The 25,240-nt window shown below is 35.9% G+C and overlaps 1 protein-coding gene across 2 annotated transcripts in view; it reads left to right on the top strand.

Moving 5' to 3' along the window:
- Nucleotides 1-4,575: 4,575 nt before the first annotated feature.
- LOC145781351 (uncharacterized) overlaps nucleotides 4,576-25,240 on the top strand; it is a 33,918-nt gene continuing 13,253 nt past the window's right edge. The window contains exons 1-4 of one of the 2 annotated variants that reach the window (XM_082593135.1): nucleotides 4,576-4,712; nucleotides 10,959-11,068; nucleotides 16,847-16,940; nucleotides 23,105-23,229. In XM_082593135.1, coding sequence (XP_082449261.1) covers nucleotides 10,991-11,068; nucleotides 16,847-16,940; nucleotides 23,105-23,229 — 297 coding nt within the window. In that variant the 5' untranslated portion in view covers nucleotides 4,576-4,712; nucleotides 10,959-10,990. Of the gene's footprint in view, nucleotides 4,713-9,785; nucleotides 9,849-10,958; nucleotides 11,069-16,846; nucleotides 16,941-23,104; nucleotides 23,230-25,240 lie in introns of those variants that run through there. The other variant, XM_082593134.1, reaches the window with a different exon arrangement.

The following is a 25,240-nucleotide window of genomic DNA, read 5'->3' as shown; positions in this document are numbered from 1 at the left end:
CCAGTACTAGAACACTTACAAGACTCACATCAATTGTCAAAAACACTGATGATTTTTCTTTTCTTCGGAACGTTTTTGCTTCATTAGATCAGAGGCAAAAGACATGTCTGCTTTTAATCGATGACGTTTATGTAAAGGCAATGCTGCAATACCACGGTGGTGCCCTCTTTGGCAAAGCTGTAAATAAGCCAGATTTGCTTGCAAATACAATGCTGAGTTTTATGGTAGTATCTCTTTTTGGAGGCCCCAAGTTTGTTTGCAAAATGTTGCCTGTTAGAAAACTCGATGCAAAGTTTCTTTTTCAACAAACTCAGCAGCTTATTTCAGTAATTAAAAATTCTGGTGGAAAATTAGTTGCAATACTTTGCGATGGTAACGGGGTTAATCAAGCTTTTTTCAAATCATTTTCTACCAAACCTGGTGCTCCATGGCGAACGGTTGACGACATCTTCTTGCTGTATGATTACGTGCATTTGCTCAAGAGCGTACGCAACAATTGGATAACAGAAAAAACTCAAGAAATACAATATACTAGTGCCGGAAGAAAACGCATCGCAAAGTGGTCTGATCTGAAAGCACTTCATTGTCATGAGAAAGAAAAGCTGGTAAAACTTTCTAAACTTACTGATGTATCCATATCGCCGAAGCCTATCGAAAGACAAAAAGTATCGACTTGCCTTCAAGTTTTCTGTGACGAAACGTTGTCTGCGCTAAGAACGCACCCACTTCTTATTGATGATGCAAGCGACACTGCCATTTTCCTGCAAACCTTCATTGGCTTCTGGAAAATAGTTAATGTCACGGTCCTTATGAAGATACCAAGTTCAATGACCAACGACGTGCAGTTATCCGATCAGTGTCTGATAACAATTTGCGATACTTAACAAGCGTTGGTGATCTCGCAAAAAATTTGTCTCCAGTACTTGCTAGCTCACGCGTGAAGTCGTTGACTCGAGATACCTCATCGAACTTGGCTCATACTTGCTACGGACTGGTTGATTTGACGAAGTTTCTTCTTGTCTCTGGTACTCATGATTATGTTACTCTGGGAAGTTTTACAACAGACCCACTGGAGAAAGAGTTTGGCAAGCTTCGACAGGGTTCCGGAGGCACCTACTTTATATCCGTCCAACAAGATTTAGAAAAACATCAAATACGCAAAACCAAGCTGTGCTTGAGGTTAAACACTGATTTATTTGAAGCCACTGCGCAAGTGTCTCACACTCATAGCTGTCCTAAATGCTGCTTCAGTTTATCAGAACGTTTTTGTGATATGATTGACAGTTTGCCACAACTAGAAACATGCTTATCTGAAGATACTAAAATGGCTCTAGTGTACATTGCAGGCTATGTTTCACGACTTGATCACGATGATGAGGACACGTACAGTATTTATTCGCAGTATGGCTCTTATCTTAATGAGTTGAATCGAGGTAAATTAAAAGTACCTGGTGATTGCTTGTGTCATTGGTCATTTTTTTGCTACATCATGTTTCACGCTATTGCTGATTTAACCTGCATCTCATCACTTTGTAAGGTATTTCTAGTGATTTCAGACTTCTATGGATTTCATGTTTCGAAAGCTCACTGTCGTATTTTAAGCAATATCTTTTTTAACAACTATTCTTCACTTTATTGTCCCAGATCTGACAAAGAGCCGAGACAGAAAATTCTCAAGCTTGGGAGTTAATTATCATGGATTAGTTAACGTTAGTTTATGAGCTTTTCTGGATATTTATCTTGTTTTTTTCTTGAGTGTTCTCATTAATACTACTATAAGTCGGGTTAGCATAATAGTCAAATTATATTGACCTACTAAAGATGATGCGTATCAGCCTTGTCTCGATATTGACTTGTTTATAAGGCTTGGTGAATGATGCATTACTTTTTACACGTTAACAATTAATCTTTTAACTAACCGAGTCTAGGCTACGAGTAGCTGGTGCATTGTTTTTTACATACTTTTGGCTAGTGATGTTACCACTTTTTTAAATATCTCAGTGTTATCATGGCTCATCCACCGCAATTTTCAAGGTTGGTGTGGTACAATATCAGTATCACGAACGATTTAATTGTATTTTTCCTTTTACAAGTTTGTGATGGGCCCGTTTGATACAAGATTAAAAAATACTTAAATTGTTTACAAGACGAGTAGCGTAGCCTGCTTGGCGATTTATTTCAACTTTCAGTAGGCGACCGTTCTGTAACAACATACAGTATTAATTTTTTAAAGCTGCCACAGCTTTCGTTTCAGTGTTATAAATCTTAACGTTCAATGTCGGTTCAATTGAAGACAATGGCACTATGACGTCACTATCTGCCCCCAGTTTTAACAATCCCATTGTACGTTGTCATGGCCTCTAATATTGTCCGTCTTGGCTTCAACCAATCGAGAGCCGACCAGCCGCTCCCTGGTTTGTTTGTTTATCTTTATCCTGCATTGCGGGAAAGCGGACTTGAGCGCTATGCATCGGTGTACGCCTTCCGACGTACACCTGACCCACGCTGCAGCCGACGACAATGTCTGTTTCCGGTTGTCTACTCTGCTTATGACTTTAATTTGGAACTACCCATTACTCGAAATCGATCACTGGGTAGAGGCAATTGTCGTAAAGTTTCTTGCCCAGAGAAACAACAGCAGGTGCGGGTGGCTGGAGTCGAACACGCAGGCTCTCGACTGTGAGCCCAACGCGCTAACCACTCGGCCACTCGGCCACTGCTGGTAACAGTGGAGCTGTTAGCTCTCGCGCCGTGCGGAGGGGATCCGACCCCGTCTTGTTGTTCACCGTGTGTCATTTCTGTGTGATGTTGTCCTACTACGCATTGTGTGCCTCTCCTGCTTCATGTCCTTGCTGCAAACATCTTCATCAGAAGTCAAACGGCCACCCCGTTTAACTTCTTGCCGGGGTGTCTTGTAGCGTCTTCGGCTTTTTTTGTGTTTGCTTTAGTCTAATTGCCGTTGTGAAATTTGTGCTTGGTAGGAATTTGAAACGCTGGCTGAAAATTAGGGCCTTTCCTCGGAATTTGCACCACTTATGATGGTTGATTTACATACGTAGTTTTACGTTGTTGTAGCGTTGCGCATTTGACACTATGCTGCATTGCTTGAAGCAATAAGCCTCCTTTAAATCAATCGTTCAGCGTGAAACACAGTCAGTTTGTTAGTTTTACAGTTTTCAGTGTGGTTTCGTCTGTCGGCCAGTTGTGTGGTGCCTTATTTTCTCAGTCAGTTTGCCACGGATTCCTTTCTTGGAAGTCACGGTGTTAGTTTAATTATGGTTGTAGTGTAGTTTTTTATGTTCTAAATTAGTTTAACTCGTTCTATTTGAATTCCAGGCATTATTTGGTTACAACGTTCCGATGTGGAAGTTCATGCATTTTTTTGGAATAAACTCATACTCGCAAAAGGAGCAAGGTATTGTTCTCAAAATCATCCCCACTAAACGCTAGTAGCCTACCCGGGATGTTGCTGTAGCAGCCACAGCTAGGTATGGGCGGATGTTCAGACCACTCGACGTCCGCTACATAGACTATAAAAATATCTGGATTGTGGTTGATAGCCTTATTTTACGTCTGGAGTCGGATTGGATTGAGTGTTGCCCAGCTTTCCAGTTATTTTATTGTTTATGAACCAGTCTACTTAAAATTTCAAATTTTTTACTAAGGTTAGTGCAATTCAGAAATGTTATTCTTTTTCACTATTAGATTAGCTTAAGTTTTAGCCTACAAGCTATAATGATAACAAAAGAAAAATTTTGATGCATTATAAAAATTTCTGTTTAACCAAGCAAAAACACCAAAGAAATGCTGAAACATGCGATTTACAGAAGCGAAGCAGCTTGAATTAAAGCCCATGAAATATCAAGTTTCAATTTTCTATTACGTAATCTGTTGCATTTTTGAACACAGAGGTATAGAATCAACATTTTGTTGAAGTGATTCAATTCATTAATTTAGCCAAATCCAGAATTTAAATGTCTTCTTTTATGAAAAAAATAAAAGCAAAACATGTGGGTGGCTGCAGTCTCTGTATTTTTTATGGACGAGCCATCACTGTCTGGGAGAATAATTATGTTTAATTAAAAGGGTAGACTTATGGGAACCCCTGCAAAATACGAAAACAAAAGAAATTGTTTTGGAAGCGCGCCCCCATGCGAACAAATAAAATACGTTATTAGTAACCCACCAGAACAGCCTAAACCTAACAAAGCCTAGATTAATATTTAGAAAAAATCTACCGAGCCTCAGTCGTCCAAAGCCCCAACTGTTGGTAAATGGCTTTGCATCTCACGTTTTATAAAATTTGTTCATAGAGCTCATCTTAAGCTCTGGAAATTACTTACGTTTAACGTTTGTCCTTGCTGAAACTACTTCACCACCTGCTCAACAGTCGAAGTGACGTCATCGATGTGTTGTTCATATGCTAACTTTTGGTGTGATGAAGGCTTATGTTTTGCATATAAGATTGGATATGCCTTAGGCTAAGGAGTGGTAGGCTTTGTGGTTATTTTGAGTGTTTTTTTTTTTAAATGTGCAATTAATAAGGCTGTACATGTTAAGATTTGCCATATTCTTGGATACTTCTCAAGAAGAGTTGTCGCAACTTCTCAAAAAGTGTCTGATAATTTTTCTGCATCAACTTTTGAACCTTTCCAGTCTTTGACATATTCAGTAATTTTGCTGGAAATTGTTAGGCTATTATTATATTGAAGGTATGTGTTATTTTATCAATGTGGTTTAATGTACGATGTCTTGCCTAAGCTTTAAGGTCTAAACTAAACCTTTATACTTGACTTAAAACATGTTTTATGGCAAAACTAAATGTGATGTCATCAAAAGTGGTGTATATTGTGAGAAGTCATGTGTAATGTAAATGTGATGTTTTTCTACTTTATATCCTATCAATTATTTTTTGACTTCGCATTAATAGCCTAGCTGGTTATTACCTAAAAATCTGTTAGCAAAAGTAAAAAATTAAATAACCTGATTTATCATATATTACATTGATATCTTTTAAGCTCAAACTATCATTATTATAGCAATAGCATAGCCTAGTCATAATCTTGTTCTTGTGTATGCCTACAAATCTTCAACAATATTTCTCAACTAACAATGGTGTGTAATATGCAGAAGTAGCCAACACACTTAAATTTTTATGGGTTTCTTTTTCATATTTATTTGTAAATAAATTTTGAAATGAAATATAGGTTAGGACAGTGTTAAAACTTATGAAGAAAAACTGAACATCACCTAGGCTTAAGCATAATCATAGCTTATGTTCAAGCAAGTTTTGTTTAGGCCCTAACCCTAATGTTTGCGTGGGAAGTGCTAGCCATTAATTTTGAAACTTAAATTAAAAATAAACCTTTAGTCAAGTTCCAAAAAAATATATTGCGCACTGCAGTCCGAAGTAAAAACATGACATAAAAGGTATGGTAGGCTATGCAATTAGGCCTATATAGGTGTTAGCTAGTATTTTACTGGCTGCTCTAAACAAAACTGACTGTTTAGTTCACTTACAATACAGATGAGTTTAAAAAAATGTGGATTTTTTACAGATTGAAGAAGACATGACTATGTTTATTGTCATAAACTATTTAGCTGGCAATTAATACAAGAGTTCTTGGTGAAGCTATTCATTTTTAGAATTTTTGTTTGGTACGGTACCATTCATTGGCTTTTGAGACTAATATTAGTAGAGTATTAAATAATTTTTATGATAGCCTTTATGAATTTTCATAATGAAAACATAGATAGATGATGTTCATTATGATTTCAAACTTATCATTTTGTCATTTCTATTAATATTCTTCTGAAACTGAGCTATTTATATACTTTCCTACCCATGATATCAACATAGCCTTTTTTCTTTTGCTTAAATACTATGATCTGCTATCACTTTTAGTTTCAATCATAATGAAAAAAGCATCAGTTGGTGATATTTTCGACTGTATAGTTTACCGCTCAAAAAGCAATGTCGTCTGCAACTAACGAACAAACAAAAACATGACTCAACTTTTTAGCTGAAATGTTATTCTTTATTAAAAGAAAAAAAGGTATCAAACTGGTGCAAACTACTACCTATTTTTGCAAATTCAGCAAAACTCCTTTTATCATTATTCTTAGAAAAAAGTTTCTCTTTCTGTGGAATGTCTTAAAACTGAACGTTGTTGAAAGTAAAAATTTGAAATATTTGAAAGTAACCACATTTGCGGTACAACTGTTAGGTCATCGAAATAATGTAGGTTAGTGAGACAGTTTTATTCTTAGAAGGTACTGGCTTTCAAGTTTAAACTTTACTTTTAGTAGATGTGAACAGATGTGTAGCCTGTTTTATCAAGGTTTAATCTGCTGTTAGTAATAAATGATTTTTTTAATGCCAGTCAGGGTGATTCACTGTTGAATATAAGAAAAAGAAAAGGTTTATTTCAGCTTAAAATACGTTAAACACTGTTTATATAGTATTTGCAGCAAATATATCATGGGTTAAGTTGGTATTTACCAATGCATTTCTAATACAATAAAACATGGTTTGTTGTATGATCATCTTTGAAATATTGCGCATTAACCTGGTGTACGGTGTGTCATTATTCTTATCAGTAGAAAACGATGGCTAGTGGTGTGGCATGTAAAATCTTTATGCAATCAAACATCTTAAATGCAAAACAACCATTTTTATTTCAATCTGTAAAACTAAAATATATATTGTTTTTTTTGTGAGTAAGTAGTGTATGTTGAATTGGCAAAGGCAGTGACAACTATTAAGGTGTTTGTATGCTTTTTTGTATTATACTTAGTTGTTTCCAAGGACATATATGTAAATTAGTCATGCTTTGGCATTCCAGGGTTGTCGGTATTTTACCCAACCCAAAAAAACCCGGGTGGTTTTTTTTGAAAAAACCCACTTAAAAAAACCCAAAAAAACCCAGAGCATCATATTTGTCCAGTTTTTATTAGAAAATTAAAAAAAATGAACAAAAACACTACAAGGCACTTAAAACAAACTTTAAATTAGGACTTAAGGATGTGATTATGAAGTAAATTTCTAAGAATAAACTGAAAACGCAGTGGATATTGTACAGTACACAAAAATCAAGTAATGCCACTTTGTGTATGTATACTACATTGATTGATTGATTGAATTTTTATCCTCGGACTGGGAAAGCTTCAATGCAGAGCTTAATCCTGGCAGTTTTGCATACTTGTAGAGGCTTTGAATCACTGACGCAGGCCCGGTCACCGAGATTGACAGAGTGAAGTTTCCGATTGTTGAAGTCTTGTTGCCGGGGAACTATTCCATCCATTAGATGTCGCTGAATGGAGAGCAGTCCCTAACGTGCGTTGCTTAAGCGCACACCCCGAGAGTCGAACCAGCGCTGCTTGATCTTGAAGCTTCTTCGTTCCAGAAGTGACGCGCTAACCAATTGAGCTATCGGGGCAGACATTAAAACTCATTCATGCAAGAAGGCCTTATTGTTAAACTGGTGAAAGTACTACTCTACTGTAGTCTGTATATATGATGTGAAATACAATTTAGGAGGCTATTTACCAATTACAGATTCTGGATTCTAACGCATGGCTGTTTCAGAGCATTTGCCTAAATGGCCAATGGCCGCTCAATTGCTCAATGCTCATCCATTACTATATATAATATATATATAAATGATAAACAATATTTAAACATGATGGCATAAATGCTCCTTGCCTTCAAATCTAAAGCAAATGATGCAATAATGTGATTTCTACCACGGTAGCATCAACTTGGTATAGAAATCAGTGGATGATGCGACATCCAACTTGATCTTGAAATTAATGGATGATGCAACATTCAAGCAACAACAGCCCTAGTGCATTATTTTATTGAGTTATGCAAGCATGTACTGTGAGTGAAAGGCACTTCATTCGTAAAATGTAGTTTTGAGGTGAAATAAGCATGAATCTACCTTTTTTTGCATCTTTTAAAAAAAAAAAAAAAAAACCCGGGTTTTTCTCAACCCTGTGGCATTCCGGTACCAAGATTGCTATCATCATGTACAACTTGTTTTTAGTAAATTTGTAAGAAGAATATTATCCAACTGGCTGTAAGTGAATAATCACCAAGTTCTCTGAGCAAAAATAAGTCAGGATTAAAGTATAATAGTAAAGTAGTCTTCGCTTATTAATCCCATGGTTAATAAGCAAAGATTACTAACTTATTAAATCCTATTTGGTCCAATCCGAAATTGCTTCTATTCATTCTGCTATAAAAAACACTGCTTAGTAAACCCATAATGTTGCTTAAGCCTAATTTTCGATTACATTTGCTTGAAATTGTGTTGAAAGGCAATGCATTTTTCATCTTGCTTTTGATATAAATATCAATTTCTTTTGACGATTATTACGCTGCTAATTCAGTTTTTAATGCTCTGTGATTGTTTAGTTGTAGGCTACAAAACATGGCACAATGCTGACACAGCTCGCAAAAAAAGAAAATTTCTGCACGTTGCCAAAAATGTGTGGCATACAACAGGAAAGAACCAATCGTTGTGTCTGGTTGTTAACAAATTTAGCAACTTTCAGCTATTATGCAGTCGGCCATAAACAATCATACACATAGGAGTGGCAAAAATTCGAGGCCCGCTTAATTGGCCAACTTGCTTAATAAGCTCAAAACCATTCGATTCCGAAGAGCAGAATAAGCAGGATCTTTTGTAAATGTATATCAACAATTCTACGATTAACATGGTCTCTAAGTATGACTGCAAGTTCAGCTAACACATCTAAAATATTGATTTATGTTCAGTGTTACCCAGTAGGCGGAGTAGTTTAGATTGAAACAAAAGGCTGCACAGAGTTTAGCAGGCATTTTTAGTACTGTTTGAAGTTAAACTTGGTTTACAGCTATGTGTAAAATGTTTTCTTGAGAATTATAATAACAGTCATTTTTCATTTTGTGCCCATTGCGGCAACATACAGTACAGTTCACTGCGATCACAGATGCGATACGACAGACAACAGGAAGCAGCAAAGTGACATTATTCTTCGAGTCAAATGCTCCCCCTATTTTCGCATGTTGTTAAATGTCTTAGTCAAGACACAGCTTCATGCTCTGGAGCAGTGTTGAACCCATGTCCTTTTGAATGTCATGCAGACGTTCTCACCACTTGGCCATGCAGTCGACAAAACACAATATTCTTAATTACAAGTTGATCTTGAGTAGAAGCCTCATGGAAATAACATAAATCATCATGTTACTTACTACTAAATGAACTGCAGTTTACTATTTTATTTAGCTAACAACTGCCAATTTTTTTATGTCCCACTTGTGATGCCTACTTGAAACTTTTAAACTGAATAATATTCAGTACTGAATATTCTTCAGTTTAATCCGATTAAAATAGTTCAGAATTTGAAAGCATTTGGATTCAGTATTTTAAATTAGTACTCCTCTCTGATGAGCACCACTTCAACAGATGTACGATTGTACGTTGCAGTTTTAGTTAGTCGTATCTTCAATCAGTCTTTTTTGTAGAGCACCTTTCTCTGTTGTTAATAATGGTGGAGTATGTGGGTAGACCATTTAATGTAAAAGCAGACTGTAAAAACTAGATTTATTTTTAAATTTACAAAGTTAATTTGAACCAATCGCTTGCCTGATAGCTTTTTTAAATATTTAAAATATGTATTAATGTTATGATTGACAGAATAGATGCACTTTACTTTTTGTTTTTTATTATAATTTTATATAAAATCATTGTTATGAAATAAGCAGCTGTCAATGTTATACCTTGTCACACTATCATATCACCTTTAACAATTGGATGAAACAGTAGCGACTATGGCTACGAATATGATAAAGCGGGAAAGAGGTATTCATTCTGTTTACGTTGTTCCTCTTCTGCACACTTCTTATTAAAGTTTACAATATATCGCTGTTATATACTAGTTGCAACGGAACATAATTAGTTGCGTATATAATTGTTTTTTGAGGTGTTATGCATATCATTGGGTTGTTCAATTGGTCAGCATTAAAACAGACACATTCACCTTTATTGAAATACATTCATGCTATTTAAAACTTTTTTTATAACTAAACCCGGTGCTTTTACAGCAAGGTACATCATAATATGTGCAAAGTGCACAAACAGTATGCTTTGGTACAAATTAAACATTTACTAGTTCAAACCATAAGGACCCAAATAAAGACTCTATCTAGACCCAAAGAATGTTTTCTAAAGTATTGGTAAAATTCTGGACCTAATTTTTTTGTGCTTTTTGAAAGCTCAGTAAAAAGTTTATTGATACAATTTCTGCGTAGGTGCTGGTACAGTAGTTATGATTTCTTGTTCAGATATATATATGAGCAAGGTGCTTGTGTAATCATTGAAATGGTTTGAACCATCTCACATTAGTTCAATGTCATTCAAAATATAATGATGATTCAGTTAATTTCCTTCATACAGTATTGTGCAAATTCTACGTTTTGAAAATTTGTTTAAATTCTTGAAAGTTATTTATTGAACTTTTTGATTGTGAGAATCTTTGATACCTAGTTATTTCTGATATGAAATGAACTTTTTAAACTGCAAATGCAATGAAAAGAGAGCATAAATTTGATATATGTACTGTAGGCTATGTGATAAAATTGTCATGGAAACAACTAAAAGTTTCATTGAATGATAGAGCTAGTAGCAATGAAAATAACACTTTTTTTTTTTTTTTTTCTTAACATTTATAATAGAGTTCATATTCACATCCATTTACTGTATATAATATGATACATTTGCACCATGATGCACTGATATTGGCTTCAATTTGTCTTCCATTGCACAAAGGAAACAATTTGTAAAGTCAACCCAAATGTTGTGATTTGCATAACTGAGAAATTGTTTACAATTACCGCCTGAAATCTCATTTGGTGGCCTTTGTAGCTGTTTTTCATTTGACGGATCTTTTAAAACAGCTGATGTTTTATTTAGTGAAACGAACGCATTCCTCTGAACAATTTGAAATGGATCAACATTCCGCGTACAACCATTCTGTGCATTCTCAGCAACACGTTTCTGGCTTTAATTTACCAGAAGATTTGGTAAGCATGTTCATTGCAATTAGAAAAAAAAACATATAAAATCTATTTATGAAGCCTTTGATCTAATTTGTTTGAAGCAAACTTTTTATGCTGCTAATTTAAAAGTGGGCGTCAATGTTTTCTAATTGATTCAAAAACATAAACCGCCTTTACCTCATAACCTGCATGCAGGTATCCCACCTCATGCCACTTGTTCTGTTAGTCATAAATACCGTTGGTCAATGAACAAATTTCTTCTATTATTTGATGACGGAATGGCCCGTTTCGGCGAGTCCGATTCGGCGAGTCCGATTCGACGAGTCCGATTCGGCGAGAGCCTTTTTCGGCGAGAGCCTTTTTCGGCGAGTGCCCTATTCGGCGAGTTTTTGAAATTTTTAAAAGGAAATTATCGGGTACCGTAGCCTAATTACAATTGCCGTTTTTACATCGTTTTAACGTCGCTAAACGTTGAAATCGTGCAGAAAGGAATAAAAATAAAATGTTTGAACTATTAAATTAAAATTCGTCATGTCAGTTCAGTTAGTTTTATTTCTGACCATCATATCAAAAACAATACACGTCAACATAGCAAAGGTCGAGAAAAATGTAGAAGCGACAAAACGCGAAGTTAAAACGTGCTTGTGACCAAAGTAAGTTATTGAGTTGAAAGAAATTTGGCACGGTCGCAACACCTTCAGAAAAATTTAAGATATGAAGGGAAAATAACACAAAGACAATGTTACAAAAAAATCATGTTTATGTCTATAAGTTAGTACTTTTGAATAGTTAAAATGATTAGTTTGGATCAACAAATGTGTGACCTACAGCTTAGATTGAAAGGAAATTATCGGGTACCGTAGCCTAGTTATCCCGACCAGCAAAAATTTGTTCCAAGAACCCAGTTAGCCTAACAGTTCATTTTTACATTGTAGTAACAGAATAAAAAGGCTAACCAAATGTGTGGCCTATCGTTTTAACGTCGCTAAACGTTGAAATCGTGTAGAAAAGAAAACTTTGCTGACTAGGATACGTTGAAACTGAAAAACATTCACAGAAGCCCTACGATACGTTGCATTTGTAAGATAATGTATTCAGACGTTGAATCAATGTACAAATGAAATGTTATGCTAAATGGGTTCTTGGAACAATTCGAAAGGCTTCTGTGAATGTTTCTCAGCTTCAACGTATCCTAGTCAGCAAAGTTCTCTTTTCTATACGATTTCAACATTTAGCGACGTTAAAACGATGTAAAAACGGCAATTTTTGCTGGTCGGGATAACTGGGCTACGGCACCTGATAATTTCCTTTCAATCCAAGCTGTAGGCGGCCTACAGTAGGCCACACATTTGGTTAGCCTTTTTATTCTGTTACTACAATGTAAAAATGAACTGTTAGGCTAACTGGGTTCTTGGAACAAATCGAAAGGCTTCTGTGAATGTTTCTCAGTTTCAAAGTATCCTAGTCAGCAAAAGCTCCCTTTTCTACACGATTTCAACGTTTAGCGACGTTAACACGATAGGCCACACATTTGGTTAGCCTTTTCATTCTGTTACTACAATGTAAAAATGAACTGTGTTCTTGGAACAAATTTTTGCTGGTCGGGATAACTAGGCTACGGTACCCGATAATTTCCTTTCAATCCAAGCTGTAGGCCACACATTTGTTGATCCAAACTAATCATTTTAACTATTCAAAAGTACTAACTTATAGACATAAACAAAATTTATTTTATTTTTTTTTTGTAACATTTTCTTTATTTTATTTTCCCTTCATATCTTAAATTTTTCTGAAAGTGTTGCGACCGTGCCAAATTTCTTTCCATAGGCGCCGACTTTTCAAAAAACCTTGGGGGGCGAGAAAGGTGATGACGTCATAACCATAACGCTATTTTACTCAATTAAAATAGTCTTTGATTAAGCTTAGTGTCTTGTTTATATTAACAAATAGGTCCCAAACCGAATTTATTAGAAGCGCTGCTTGAAAGGATTAGTTTTACGCATGCAGTACGCCTAGTCGTAAAAATTTTGATATTGTTAGCTCATAATTGGAACTGTTGGAAAACAAGCCGATTCATTTCCTTTTCGTGCGAGTGAATAACAACGACCAAGACAGTGAAGTTATCGAAATAAAACGCAAAAAATCATGATCTCAAGCAGAGTGAAAACCCGCTATCAGTTTTATTAACCTCGTTTCGCTAATTTCAAAGCGTTAACAACTGCGAAGTGTTTTCTCTTCTGTTTTTTATCGAAAGTCTTTATAGTCTTTTATTGAATACAGTAGGCTATACTCGAGTAAAGGTCGAGATGTTCGCAAGTGATTTTCACCTCAAAAAGACAAGTTCAACTAACACGGGACAAGCTGTTGTCTCCTGCTCGGCAATTTTCAAAATGAACGCACTAAAAATCATTGTCGACGTAGATTACGGAGTGTGAAATCGCGTCGGCCTAAGTAAAACTTTTGAATACGTTTTTTTGACTAAAGACTAAAGCTAAAGACGCTTTTAATAGACTACGACCTATTCTATTGGATCGCAAGCTTTCTATTCTTCTGAAGGTGCGACTTCTCAAAGTGTTAGTGTGGTCTGTTCTCCAGTATGGTTGTGAAACATGGACTTTCAACACAGAAACTAGGCGTAACATTGAAGCAGCAGAAATGTGGTTTTACAGAAGAATGCTCAGGATTTCATATACTGATCACATCACAAATGCAGAAGTTTTGAACCAAGTACATCAAGATAAGGAACTATTGAACAACATAACTCAAAGGCAACTCAAATTTCTCGGTCACATTATCAGAAAGGAAGATTTCGAAAATCTCTGTCTAAGCGGCCGCCTTCTCGGGAAACGTGCTCGTGGCAGACAAAGAACAACATTTATATCCAATTTCAATACATCAATCAGCCAACCAAGAACACTTTGGGACACTGCGCGACAAAGGGAACACTGGAAAAATTTACGAACTGAGCATCTAGTTCATCAAAGGCCGCATCGGCTATGATACTGTTGATGATGATTTGCAGTGATTCAAACTTAATTTTCAAATTCAATGATTTCTTGTCAATTCTAAACTTTATGCACTTGTTGAGCAATATGCAAAGCTCACGAGACAAAACAGAAAGAGGAGATCATTTTTTTATTTTTGCGTGTAGGATATAATCGTTCTTATTATAACGTAACATTCCATGATCGTTGAAGTCGATGTCAAACCTTAGCGGCCGCATAAAACAATGATGTCAGGTTAGCTAGGTGATAATAGCGGTAAGAGACGTCGTTAATGCAGGCAATATCTGCGACCAAGACCATTAAACACCTTTTCTTTTATCGGTTTTCGATTTAATTCTCACACATTGCGAAGAAAACAATGCGTTCTGTTGAATCATAATTGTCTCACAGCGGGAAGGCCTCGTTAAAAATAGCGCGTCTAATTTAGCTGGTTTACTTAATATTGCAGTGAATAGTTACGTGACTATTCCAGCAGTGCAAGTTACTCTACCATCTACTTTGAAACTTCCATACCGTATGAGAAAGCCATGCGATCAGCTGCTGTTTTGCGGGCAAGAGCAACGTAGGCTTTTCTTGCTTTCGGCATTCTTTAAGTCCGTTTAAATTATCTAAATCTCTTTCACGAAGTGTTTTATCTTTGAAACACCACTTGTCATCACCATTTTTGTTGCCCTTCAACCATAAATTTACGGGGGGCGCCGCCCCCCGGAGGTCGGCGCGTATGTTTCTTTCAACTCAATAACTTACTTCGGTCACAAGCACGTTTCAACGTTCGTGTTTTGTCGCTTCTACCTTTTTCTACACCTTTGCTATGTTGACGTGTATTGTTTTTCATATGATGGTCAGAAATAAAAACAACTGAACTGACATGACGAATTGTAATTTAATAGTTTAAACATTTAATTTTTTTTCCTTTCTGCACGATTTCAACGTTTAGCGACGTTAAAACGATGTAAAAACGGCAATTGTAATTAGGCTACGGTATCCGATAATTTCCTTTCACAAATTTCAAAAACTCGCCGAATAGGGCACTCGCCGAAAAAGGCTCTCGCCGAATAGGGAACTCGCCGAATCGGACTAGTCGAATCGGACTCGCCGAATCGGACTCGCCGAATAGTAGCAGACCCATTTGATGAAGTGTGTAATTAAGCGATGCAACATAAAAGTATAAAATGGTTCAATGTTTGTTGACTTTCACTTGCTGTTTCTTCTCAGATAGCCAACCAGTCGGTTTTTACATTGATTCAACGTCTGCCGACATTAAATCAATACAAAAAATGACTGATTTGCTGTCTGGGTTGTATTATCAGCATTGTGTGTTGTTTGCTTCAAATATAGCATACAGTAGAACACATACCATAGCATACCGGGTTTGAAAATAAAATTTGTACAGTAGTTACATACTGACCACACATGTTTTGGCAGTGAAACATTAACTATTGGAACTGCTTCGAGTTGCAAATATTTGCATATTTACAAATAATATCAATCAGTTGCTGGCGGTTATATTATGAATTTAAGACAGCATTATAGAAAACGCTGTGAAGTAAAAGTCATTGAAGTGCTTTTTGGCAGCTATGCAGTTTATTTCAAGCGAAAAATCTGCTCATTGTTGCAGTCATTATATAGTCTAGTGTCCAATATATACTTATATTATATTGTATGTAATTTTGTATTAATTTGTATTTTTATAGTTTAAGAAAAACTAGTGGAAGTTTGTACTGATAGGCTATTATGCTTTTTCTCTAACTGTCCAGTTAAACTTAAATATTCACTTTTTCAATCTGGTTTGTTCTACGAAAAATAAGCAAGAAATCTGTTGGAACAGATTTTTTATGCTTTACATTTATTTCTTATTTTTATAAATGATTGTTTTATTCAATTTCAATTAGTTTTTTGTGAATAGACATCATTGTGAATTCCTTGATACTAGTATTTATGTTGAAAGGCGTGCTATCTTTTTTTTATCTTGAGTTACTAAAGCTTTATCAACACTGTAGCTCTAGTACTTGACTATTTATATGCTACGATGGCTTATGATAAACATAGTGTGCAATTTCTTGCTTATTTTGTTATAATGTGTAATGTGTATGTTTCATTGTTTATAGGAGAGGTACTTTCAGATTTGAATTTTGTGATGTTTCTTACAAGTGTTTTAAGGCATGCTTTAACATTGCAGACTTTGAGAACGATCCCTTAGCTATGTGTAGAAATTGCAAATCACAATTAAGGGTGATTTGCATATGAGTTAATCACACCATTGCTTACTATACCAATCTCCTGACAAACTGAGAGCTGAAATTTGCATGTAACACAGCACCATGATTACAAGTGACGTGTTTCTTCAGACGCGGTTCTTCATGATTCGTGTTATGCACTCAAAAGCGGCTGTCCAAAATTGGCATGTTTTCACTCGTGTATTGATCACACTTCTTATGACATAATATTACCAGAAGAGGTTCTAAGTTGCTTAAAAACTGAGCCTGTTCTGTTAACCATGCGGCACGTATCTTCGATCGTTTTGGGCAATTTTTCAGCTAGAAAAATGGAACGATACCTAGGCTACTGAAGCATGCTGGTTTAACTTCAGGCATTATACTTCATTTCAATCTTGGATTAAAACATCAGACCTGTGCAGAAACACACGTCTAGTCACGTGGTCAAGTATTCACCTGGCATACCGTTTGTGTTAAATAAAACCATATATATAGAGATGTTTTTTGATCAACTTATCAAGCATTTTCCCCACTTTACAATAAGATTCATGCTGTTAAATTCATTTTGGGTTGTTTTACAGTCAGAAAAGAAAATCCGGCCAAGCAGTGAGATCCTGTACGAGGACTCGATTTCTGCTTACCTCCCAAACAGGTTTTCAAATCATCATACTCCTGGTAAGTGCCTTTCATTAAACACTTTTGATCATTTTTACACAGCCCATTCTTAAAGCCCCTTCTACCGTGAGATTAACGTATCTTGCCTCACGTATGCAGCTTTGGATATTGGTTTATTATTGATTTATGCTCATACCAAAGTATGAAGCCCCACCATTGAATGCATTTTAATCAGTTTTTTTTTTTATATCGTACCGCAGGCGCTGTATGGTGTCAGGCACATCTGTTTAGTTTCTAACTTTGTTTTCATTTATATAATAGCTTGATACTTTTTTCGATGAATTCTTTTGACAGTAGAGTGTATTTCCATTTTTAGATTACTATTGAAAACGACAGTTGTCAGTTGTTGAAAATTTTTTGTTTTGAGCATCTGTCTCTTTAAATGTTCAAAAACAACTTTGACTGTGTTAAACTCTGTTAAATCTACTTTTATAATTCAGAGCTTATTTTTTACAACCGGTTTCAAACAAATGGATCTGACAGAAATACCACAGGTTTATTGAGCAGCAAAATACATGCATCGGACAATAGAAATACGTGTCAGGCGTTTTAACCACTTTTATTCACTTAACCTAACTTCATAGCATACATAATTATTCCGGATTAAACAAACGACGAAAAAGTAACATGATTGACTAACCAATGCATATTAAATGTAAAGAAAGTTGAATTTTTTGTTGGGATGCAAGTCCAGTAGTTGTTATGAGGTGCTCCTAACAGTAAACAAAGCACAACTGGCGCAAGTCGTGAGCGGCCTAGCAATCTTTCCTGCATAATTTTTAGAATGTTTTGCTTCATGCGGACGTTACACCAATATTCACCCGACACCTCACCAGAAAAAAATGGTCGTAGTTTGGCCGAAGGTTGTTCCATCACTAATGTTTTATGGGTCTTTCTGGGGTTGTGCAATGTGCATGCAACGTTTTCTGCGAAGTACGGAGAGCTTAGTTTGAAGAACAGTCATAGATGACCGGTGAAAGCAATGATTTAAAAAGTGCTTCATGGCAGAAACAACGTGAAATTGTCTGATTCGTTTATAGATAAGCAAGGTTGGGAATAAACAAGAAAGCATACGGAAATTTCTTTCAGCTTGGCTGACTACTTTCCACTGTTCAGTATTTTCTATACATTCTGATCCATGCGTCTATTTTGGTTTATAGACAATAAACAATTGGCTAACAAAAATAAGCATCCATGACAACAGCAATATTTCGCTTTCAAACGAACTTACTCTTGTTCTTGCATAATTCCAAAAAAATTCTTCACTTCGTGCCAAATACGTTGTTCTGACGGTTTCTTTGACGTATTTATTTTTCAAACCGTCACCAAACAACAAAAGCCCACTTGCATGATTTTGCCACAAGTTGTGGCTTGTGAATGATGAGTTATGGCTTGCACGCTAGTCCTGATTGATGGCAACCAAAGCTGATAGTAATGTGGGGGTCTTGTTGTGTTGGATCATCGTGGTTAGTGGGCCTAAATCTATTGCTTGAAGCCTTTATCCTTTTTTATCCCACAGGCAAACCACTTCCATAGCTTCTGAAACAAACTTTATTGTCCCTCCCTGTTTTATTTTACCACACTGCTTGGTCGCTGCCCTCTTGGTGCTTGCATTCTTTTGAAGTGGTGGCGTCATGGCACTTTTTAAAGTATGAACTCGTCAGAAAAAATGGGGATTCTCGAGTCTTGACCTCAAAAGTCAAAATATCTATTGCTTGGTCAATGGTCATATGCATTCGCAGTAAAGTTTTTAAGTAATCTAATTCTAAGTTACGGTACTCTTTATCGATGCAAATCTGCCAAAAATTCTTTAATGATTTCATTGAAATGGTTAAAGAAACCAAGCGATCAAAGCGGGGGAGACGCCATGAAGTTTGTGAACGTAAAATACATAAGTTGTGGACTACGTGAGATAGCTGACTCGAACTGGCCTTCACCTTGTGGAATGTAGAATTGTGAATGTCACATTATGGACTTGTCATCTGTATTGTGTTTTTGTTGTGAAATAATAATGTGTTGCCTTGCGAGAAAGTACGTTGATGGAATGTTGTTTGGTGGAAAAAAATCTTGTTTAGAAAAGTTAGGAAAAAAATAAAATGTGTAATAGATTAGGCCTGAAGACACGGGCATATTGCTCTTGCAAGCAGTGTAATGCATATGGCTAAAAGCCTGATTACCGTGCTGTTGGTATTTGCAACTTCACACATGCGAAGAGTTGGCTTTATTTTTGACTTGATTTTCTTCGAACTGAGATTGTTTTTCATTCTCAAGTATGGGAAGCCTCAGATATGTGAATTTTGGCTGATATTCAATTAAGAAATCAGCGTTAACTTTCACATGAACGATTAACACTAAAAAAGACGTCATCAAGACGTCGTATTACCGTGAAGCAATGCAAAAATATTATTTTTTTGCGGGCGTTTGATCAATTATGATTTCTGCTTCCTGTCCTTTATTATGAGCGTGACGAAGCTCTATGAAAGCAAGCCAGTGCGTTTGCTGTTACTCTGTGCAGGGACAAACGAAAACAACCGGGCTTGTGTATTTTGTTTCAGCTAATCAAAGCCATAGTTAGTGATAGACATTTGCTTGCGATTTTCTGTGGAAACTAATCAGAGATAAAGTTGTTATACAATGGCTATGTGTCTTTTGTAATAATTTTTTTTGACAAAACACAATTTTTTATCTTTTGGTCAAATCCTATCACGTTTGAAAACCTTACCGAAAACAATAGTGAAATTTCACGCTCTTGGTGCACGACTCCTTGCTGCGCAATTAAAGTATATTTATGCATATGTATCGAGAAAAGCTCAATTTGTTTGATATTTTTCCATTATAGAAAAGATGAACGCACCCGTAAAAGTTATTTGCTAATTAGCAAACAAAAAAAAATGCGCACTTCTAAGGCAAGAATACCTTCGCCACCGGATAGGCATATGAATATGAGCCATTGTATAAATAGAGTTGGTATCCTGTTACTGTTTTTATACGGGTTGGCTTGCGCTTTTGATTTTAAACGTAAATTATAAAGCTGGTGTGAAGACCAGTGCTTTGTTGTTTGTGTGAGACATTTTTTAGCACGAAAAAGTTGAAGTTTTCTACGATTAGACGTTGTGCTGATACAGGATTCATTCCGATCAAAGTCACTGCTATATTGGTACTGTATATAAGCTATTGGTTTTTCTAGTCAATTTGTTGATTTTGTATTTTTTACTATCGTACAGTCGGTGAAAAATAAGAAAATATTGTATATATTATATACATATAGTTCGTTGCTTGGTCGCCATTGGGTCCACCCTGATTGTTTTCTTATTGGATAAAGTCTCTGTTTTTGGGTCTGCTAAGCGTTGGTTCGATACCCTGTCGGCTCTATAAAGTGCTTAGCCTTCAAGCAGTGCGTGACAATTAGTGAGAAAATAGTTTACTTGTCTGCATCTTTACTTACAGTGCAGTGCTACACAAAAACTCTAAGTTATTAATATCGTTCCGCATACATTTTGTTAAGATTAGCAATATATTTGCGATATTACCTAGAGATATGGCGTGATTTGTTACACTCTGCAGACTTTTCCAGATTTTGACACCTTTTGCTAACTGTCTAAATGAAATTTTTTAATAGTTTAATTTTCTCATTGTTGTTCCAAGGTGACAAATTGGGTTTTAACATCACCAGGCTTTGGAAAACTAAGACAAAATGATTCAGAAAACTTCAATCAGATTGTTAGCCGCTTGTCAACACTACAAGTTTTGCAAAAAATGAAAAATAATCTTTAAAAATATCAGCCAGACCGTAGCGGTAGTCAAAATTGCAAAATGTGACAAACCAAGGCGCATCTCTAGGCAGCCATGTAGCAAATTTTATTACATTTTACATAAATTCATGTTTCCCATTCTAGGGCAATAGCACGGTGATTAGTTTTTGTCAATATTTTGTGCAGTTGCCAACCAAGTAAGTGGCTACATTAAAACATTTTGTGCTGCATTTATGTTTTATTAAAATATTTAAATCGTGCTCAATAAAAGTCGCCGACTCCACTGTAAGAAGTCGGATCGATTAGAATTGCATTAAATTTGCACATTGACACAAACTTGCCACTTTATCATTTCTCTTTTAGCCATGCTGATTAATTGCTTCCTTTTCAATATCTATCCACCACGGCCGCTATCGTGTATCAGCGTTCCAAGCAGCAAAAAGTCAGAATAAAATCTGCGTTGGACTCTACTGGGTTTTTTTTCGCTGAGGCTTTTCGGTCATTCGTCCAAAATGACTTGAAAAAATTCGGTCATTTTTTCTGATGAAAATATTTCCTTTCAAGTAGCTGATACAAACCAAAACTTGCACTTCCTGACTAGCTACAACATTAAGTTTTGCTAAAGAACGTTGTTTTTTCGGACATTTTGACCGAATTGACTATATTTTTTTCGGACATTTTGATAAAAAATCGGTCAATAACCGAAAAAAAAAACCAGCGTTGGAGTAATTTTGTAATATTTTTAGAAATAAACGCTTTGTTAAAGGAAACGTGAAGTAAACTTTGCCTTTTTGGGTACCGTTTCTTAAAAATTCCATTTTTTAAAAATTAAAGAAGACAGGAAAAATCCCCTCCATAGGTAATAGGTATGTTGCTAATATGCCCTGCTATCACCTAAATGAAATTGACATCATCTCTCCAGCCCTTGGTAGTTTTAAGGATTTTGTGGCGATTGTAAATTTTTAATCAAATTTAAAATGCTGTAACTGTTTGATACTTCGGCCTATTTTAAAAGTAGTAACGTTTTTGGACAGACTGTCACAAGCTCTTTCCGGCAATACACAGTTTGTTGTAGCTTGGATGAAAGTTAGTGGTTTATGTGCGCATTTATTACGAAATTACGAATACTATATTAGCCGGTTCTAAGTAGTAGTGCACCCACACCCAGAAATTAAGTGAAAAGAGCTAAATAACCGTATTTGAGTTGTTGAACATAAAAATAAATCAACTTTAGACTATTTTTGAATAAGTTTGCGGAAAGTCCAAGTTTGAATTTTTTTGGCTTTACTTGTAACTTTGCTCTCGAGTTTTGCATAATGAATTAAACTATTGAAAACTTGGACCTGGGCTGCAGCCATTTTGGCCTAGTACCCTAGTCCAATTTACAAGGGCCATGCAAAGTTTGTGTACTTAATTTAACGCGTTTTTTCATTTTGAAACATCACAAGCCACCATAATCAAATGAACGCAAGCCTAAAAGATAAAAAAGTGCTTTTTTATTCCCGTTTGCCAACCCCATCTCAGCGTTGGAAATTTTCGCTTAAAATATTTCAGTTTCACTTTCGACGTAAATGCCGCGATTGGGCGTTCTAGACAACGACTGATCATGTAATGTTGCCTACTAATGCTTAAAATATGTCAATAGCTTGTTGTAAGTAATACATACTGAGCTTTGGCATATCGCAATGTTCTTTAGTTGAAAGAGTCTGCGGTAGGTATTTTTGTCTTTCTCCATTGCATCAATAATTAAATTCAATACCAAAACCATGCAGTCTAAACTATCAAACCCTCAAACTGGTTAATTTCTTTTACAAACAGACTTTGAATTTTGTCACTTTTAATTGACACGAGTGATCACACCAAACTCGCTATTTTGCGCTAAAGCATCGGACTTCAAGCATTTGTGTAACAAGCCTTTACATATTTTTACAAAACCGAACTTACTTTAACCATGGCCACCTAAAGATACGGCCTGATTTGTCACATTTTGCAGAAATTTCCAGGTTTTTCTAACTTTGGGCGAACGTTTAAGTAAATTTTTCTAAAAATTAGATTTTTACTCTTTCTTTATTCTTTTCCCCAAATGACACAATAGGTTTTAACATTCTCACATGTTGAAAAACAAAGAAAATTTGATTTCGAAGATTTTAGTCAGACTGTTAATTTTCAATAACAGTCTGATTTTGCGTTTTTCAACTTACTTTTTCTCATTTGCTACTGCTTCCCCAAGGCAACAAAAAAGTTTTTTGTCATTAGGAAACCGCAAAAAGTAAAAACATCTCAAAAAATGTCAGTTAAGCACCAGCAGTAGCTGTAATCAAAATCTGCAAAATGTGACAAATCAGGCCGCATCTCCAGGTGGCCATGCTTTAACTAAGTTAATTAGGTATTTTACTAGCTGCATATGTTTAGGAAAAGACAAGGTTGGCGACATCGAAAAACGACTCTCAAAAAGACTCCCTTCTGCAGAGGAGGAAGTTGCCATGCGTGCCTCCCCTGACAGTGACTCCATCCTGGACCATTCCGAAGATTGTTTGGTGAGGCTCAACAGAACCATAGAATCTAGACGAAGCAATAATTCAATTTATGATTTAGTCTGTGTTCTACCACTGCACTGTCTACTACAGACTAATGTCAGAAGTCTGTGGTCCTGTTGGATTACCAAACTTGCAACAAACTGGTTTTCTTGATCTTTTTGTTAAAATCTGTTGTCTCAAGGTTTTGTGAGGCAAAGGTTAAATTTGTATGCTGATGGTCATTTTTAGACGTTGTAAATTTAATAGTGTTGAAACAACACTGGTTGGACAGCAAAACAAAAAATACTTTAAAGCAAAGTAGACAGTATCACACTTAATCAGAAACATCGGTTTATTTATAGAGCTTCCGCCACACAAGTGTGGCTACGGCAGCGGTTCCCAAACTGGGGTCCGCGGACTTACTGCCCGGGTCCTTGCAGCAGTTTCAGAGGGTCCGCAATGAGATTTTTTTTATTGTGATTCGATAATGAAGCTTTCTCGCGTGTAATGCTTGCTTTATTATTAGTCTTTAGTTAGCGAATGTTTTATTCTTTTAAACATTATAGCTGTACTATTATGCTGTACCAGAAAAAAAATATTAAAAAGTTTTTAAACATTAGGTGTTATGAATCCCCTTCAAATCTAATCGTTCTTTGCAATCGTAAAATTCTTTATCGACTGTCGTTGTCGTGACGTCATCTCGCGGTCGCTTTTGAATTGTCTTTTTGAGACCGACATCGTTAGAGTCAGGACGTATTTTGCTGCCTCTTAACTAGGCAGTGGTTGTTTAAATATTATTACTGAATCTCTCAACTTTGTCAACCTGGCTTTGCAAGGAAAAAAAATAAACGCTCTTCACTCCCATGAAAAGTTGACAGCTTTTAATACGAAAATAGTGCTGTGGGGTTCCAAATTGGAAAAGAAAAACTTTGTCCCTTTTCCAGAGCTTAATCAATTTTTGGATGATAACGAACTTGAAGCAGATGATGATATTATGGAAGTGATGAAATAGCACTTGTCCATTATCAGTTTTTTTTTTTTTTTTTTTGAAGAAATCTCACATTATTTTCCAAATTTAGCCTACAGGAATTTGACAAATTGCACATTTTCATTTAACACCCCATTTGCACTCAAGTTGGACGATTTACCTTCAGAATCGAATGAAATTCAAGAAGGGTTTATTGATATGATTAACGATGATGGCGCAAAACTTCTTCACGGAGAAATGCGCTGCAGTGACTTTTAGATAGAAATGGGACACTGGGACAGTCTTATCCAAATCTTTCCAAAATGGCTCTAAAAGTGCTGGTTCCTTTTGTAATCACCTATGAGTGTGAGACAGCCTTTTCCACTCTACTCAATATGAAAAACAAATACAGAAACGGATTGGATGTAGTACACGACATGAGAGATGTGCTATCCAAAACCAAACCAAAAATTGATGACTTAATTGCAGCAAAACAAGTGCACCCATCACATTGAATGCTTACCGTATTTCATAGTTTTTGCTTTTTCTTTAAATGGTGTGGTTTTTGCATTTTTCCTATAGCATTCTCTGATTTTTATAGGGCCGCAAAATATCAAAATAATTGCACAAGGTCCACCAGGAAAATTTTTTAGAAAAGTTTGGGAACCGCTGGGCTACAGTCTTATTCAAATTAGTTCTATTGGAATAAGACTATATACTGAAGAGAAGCCACACTTGTGTGGCGAAAGCTTTATGAATAAACTGATTTTTGTGATTTGATGTGATACTGCCTACTTTGTTTCAAATATTTTATCACACTACGCAATACGCATCCTAATCGGATCATCAGTTAAATCATAAGAAGATTTGATGAAAAGTTTAATAACGAAGTTTTGTTATTAAATACCCTAAAACATTGCGAATTGCTGAAGCAAAGTCACCTATTGCGGCTTTAAAGGACAAGATTCTTACAGACGACAACCGTTTGCTGAAAAAAAGTATAAAATCATAGTTTGAATATTCGGAAAAAATCAATAAGCAGCAGAGCCTTTGCTAAGCTTGTGG

The sequence above is a fragment of the Aplidium turbinatum genome, chromosome 12 (assembly GCF_918807975.1).
Source record: "Aplidium turbinatum chromosome 12, kaAplTurb1.1, whole genome shotgun sequence".
NCBI classification, from domain to species: domain Eukaryota; kingdom Metazoa; phylum Chordata; class Ascidiacea; order Aplousobranchia; family Polyclinidae; genus Aplidium; species Aplidium turbinatum.
The sequence above is the reverse complement of the archived record's forward strand: the minus strand, read 5'-3'. Positions and strand labels throughout refer to the sequence as shown.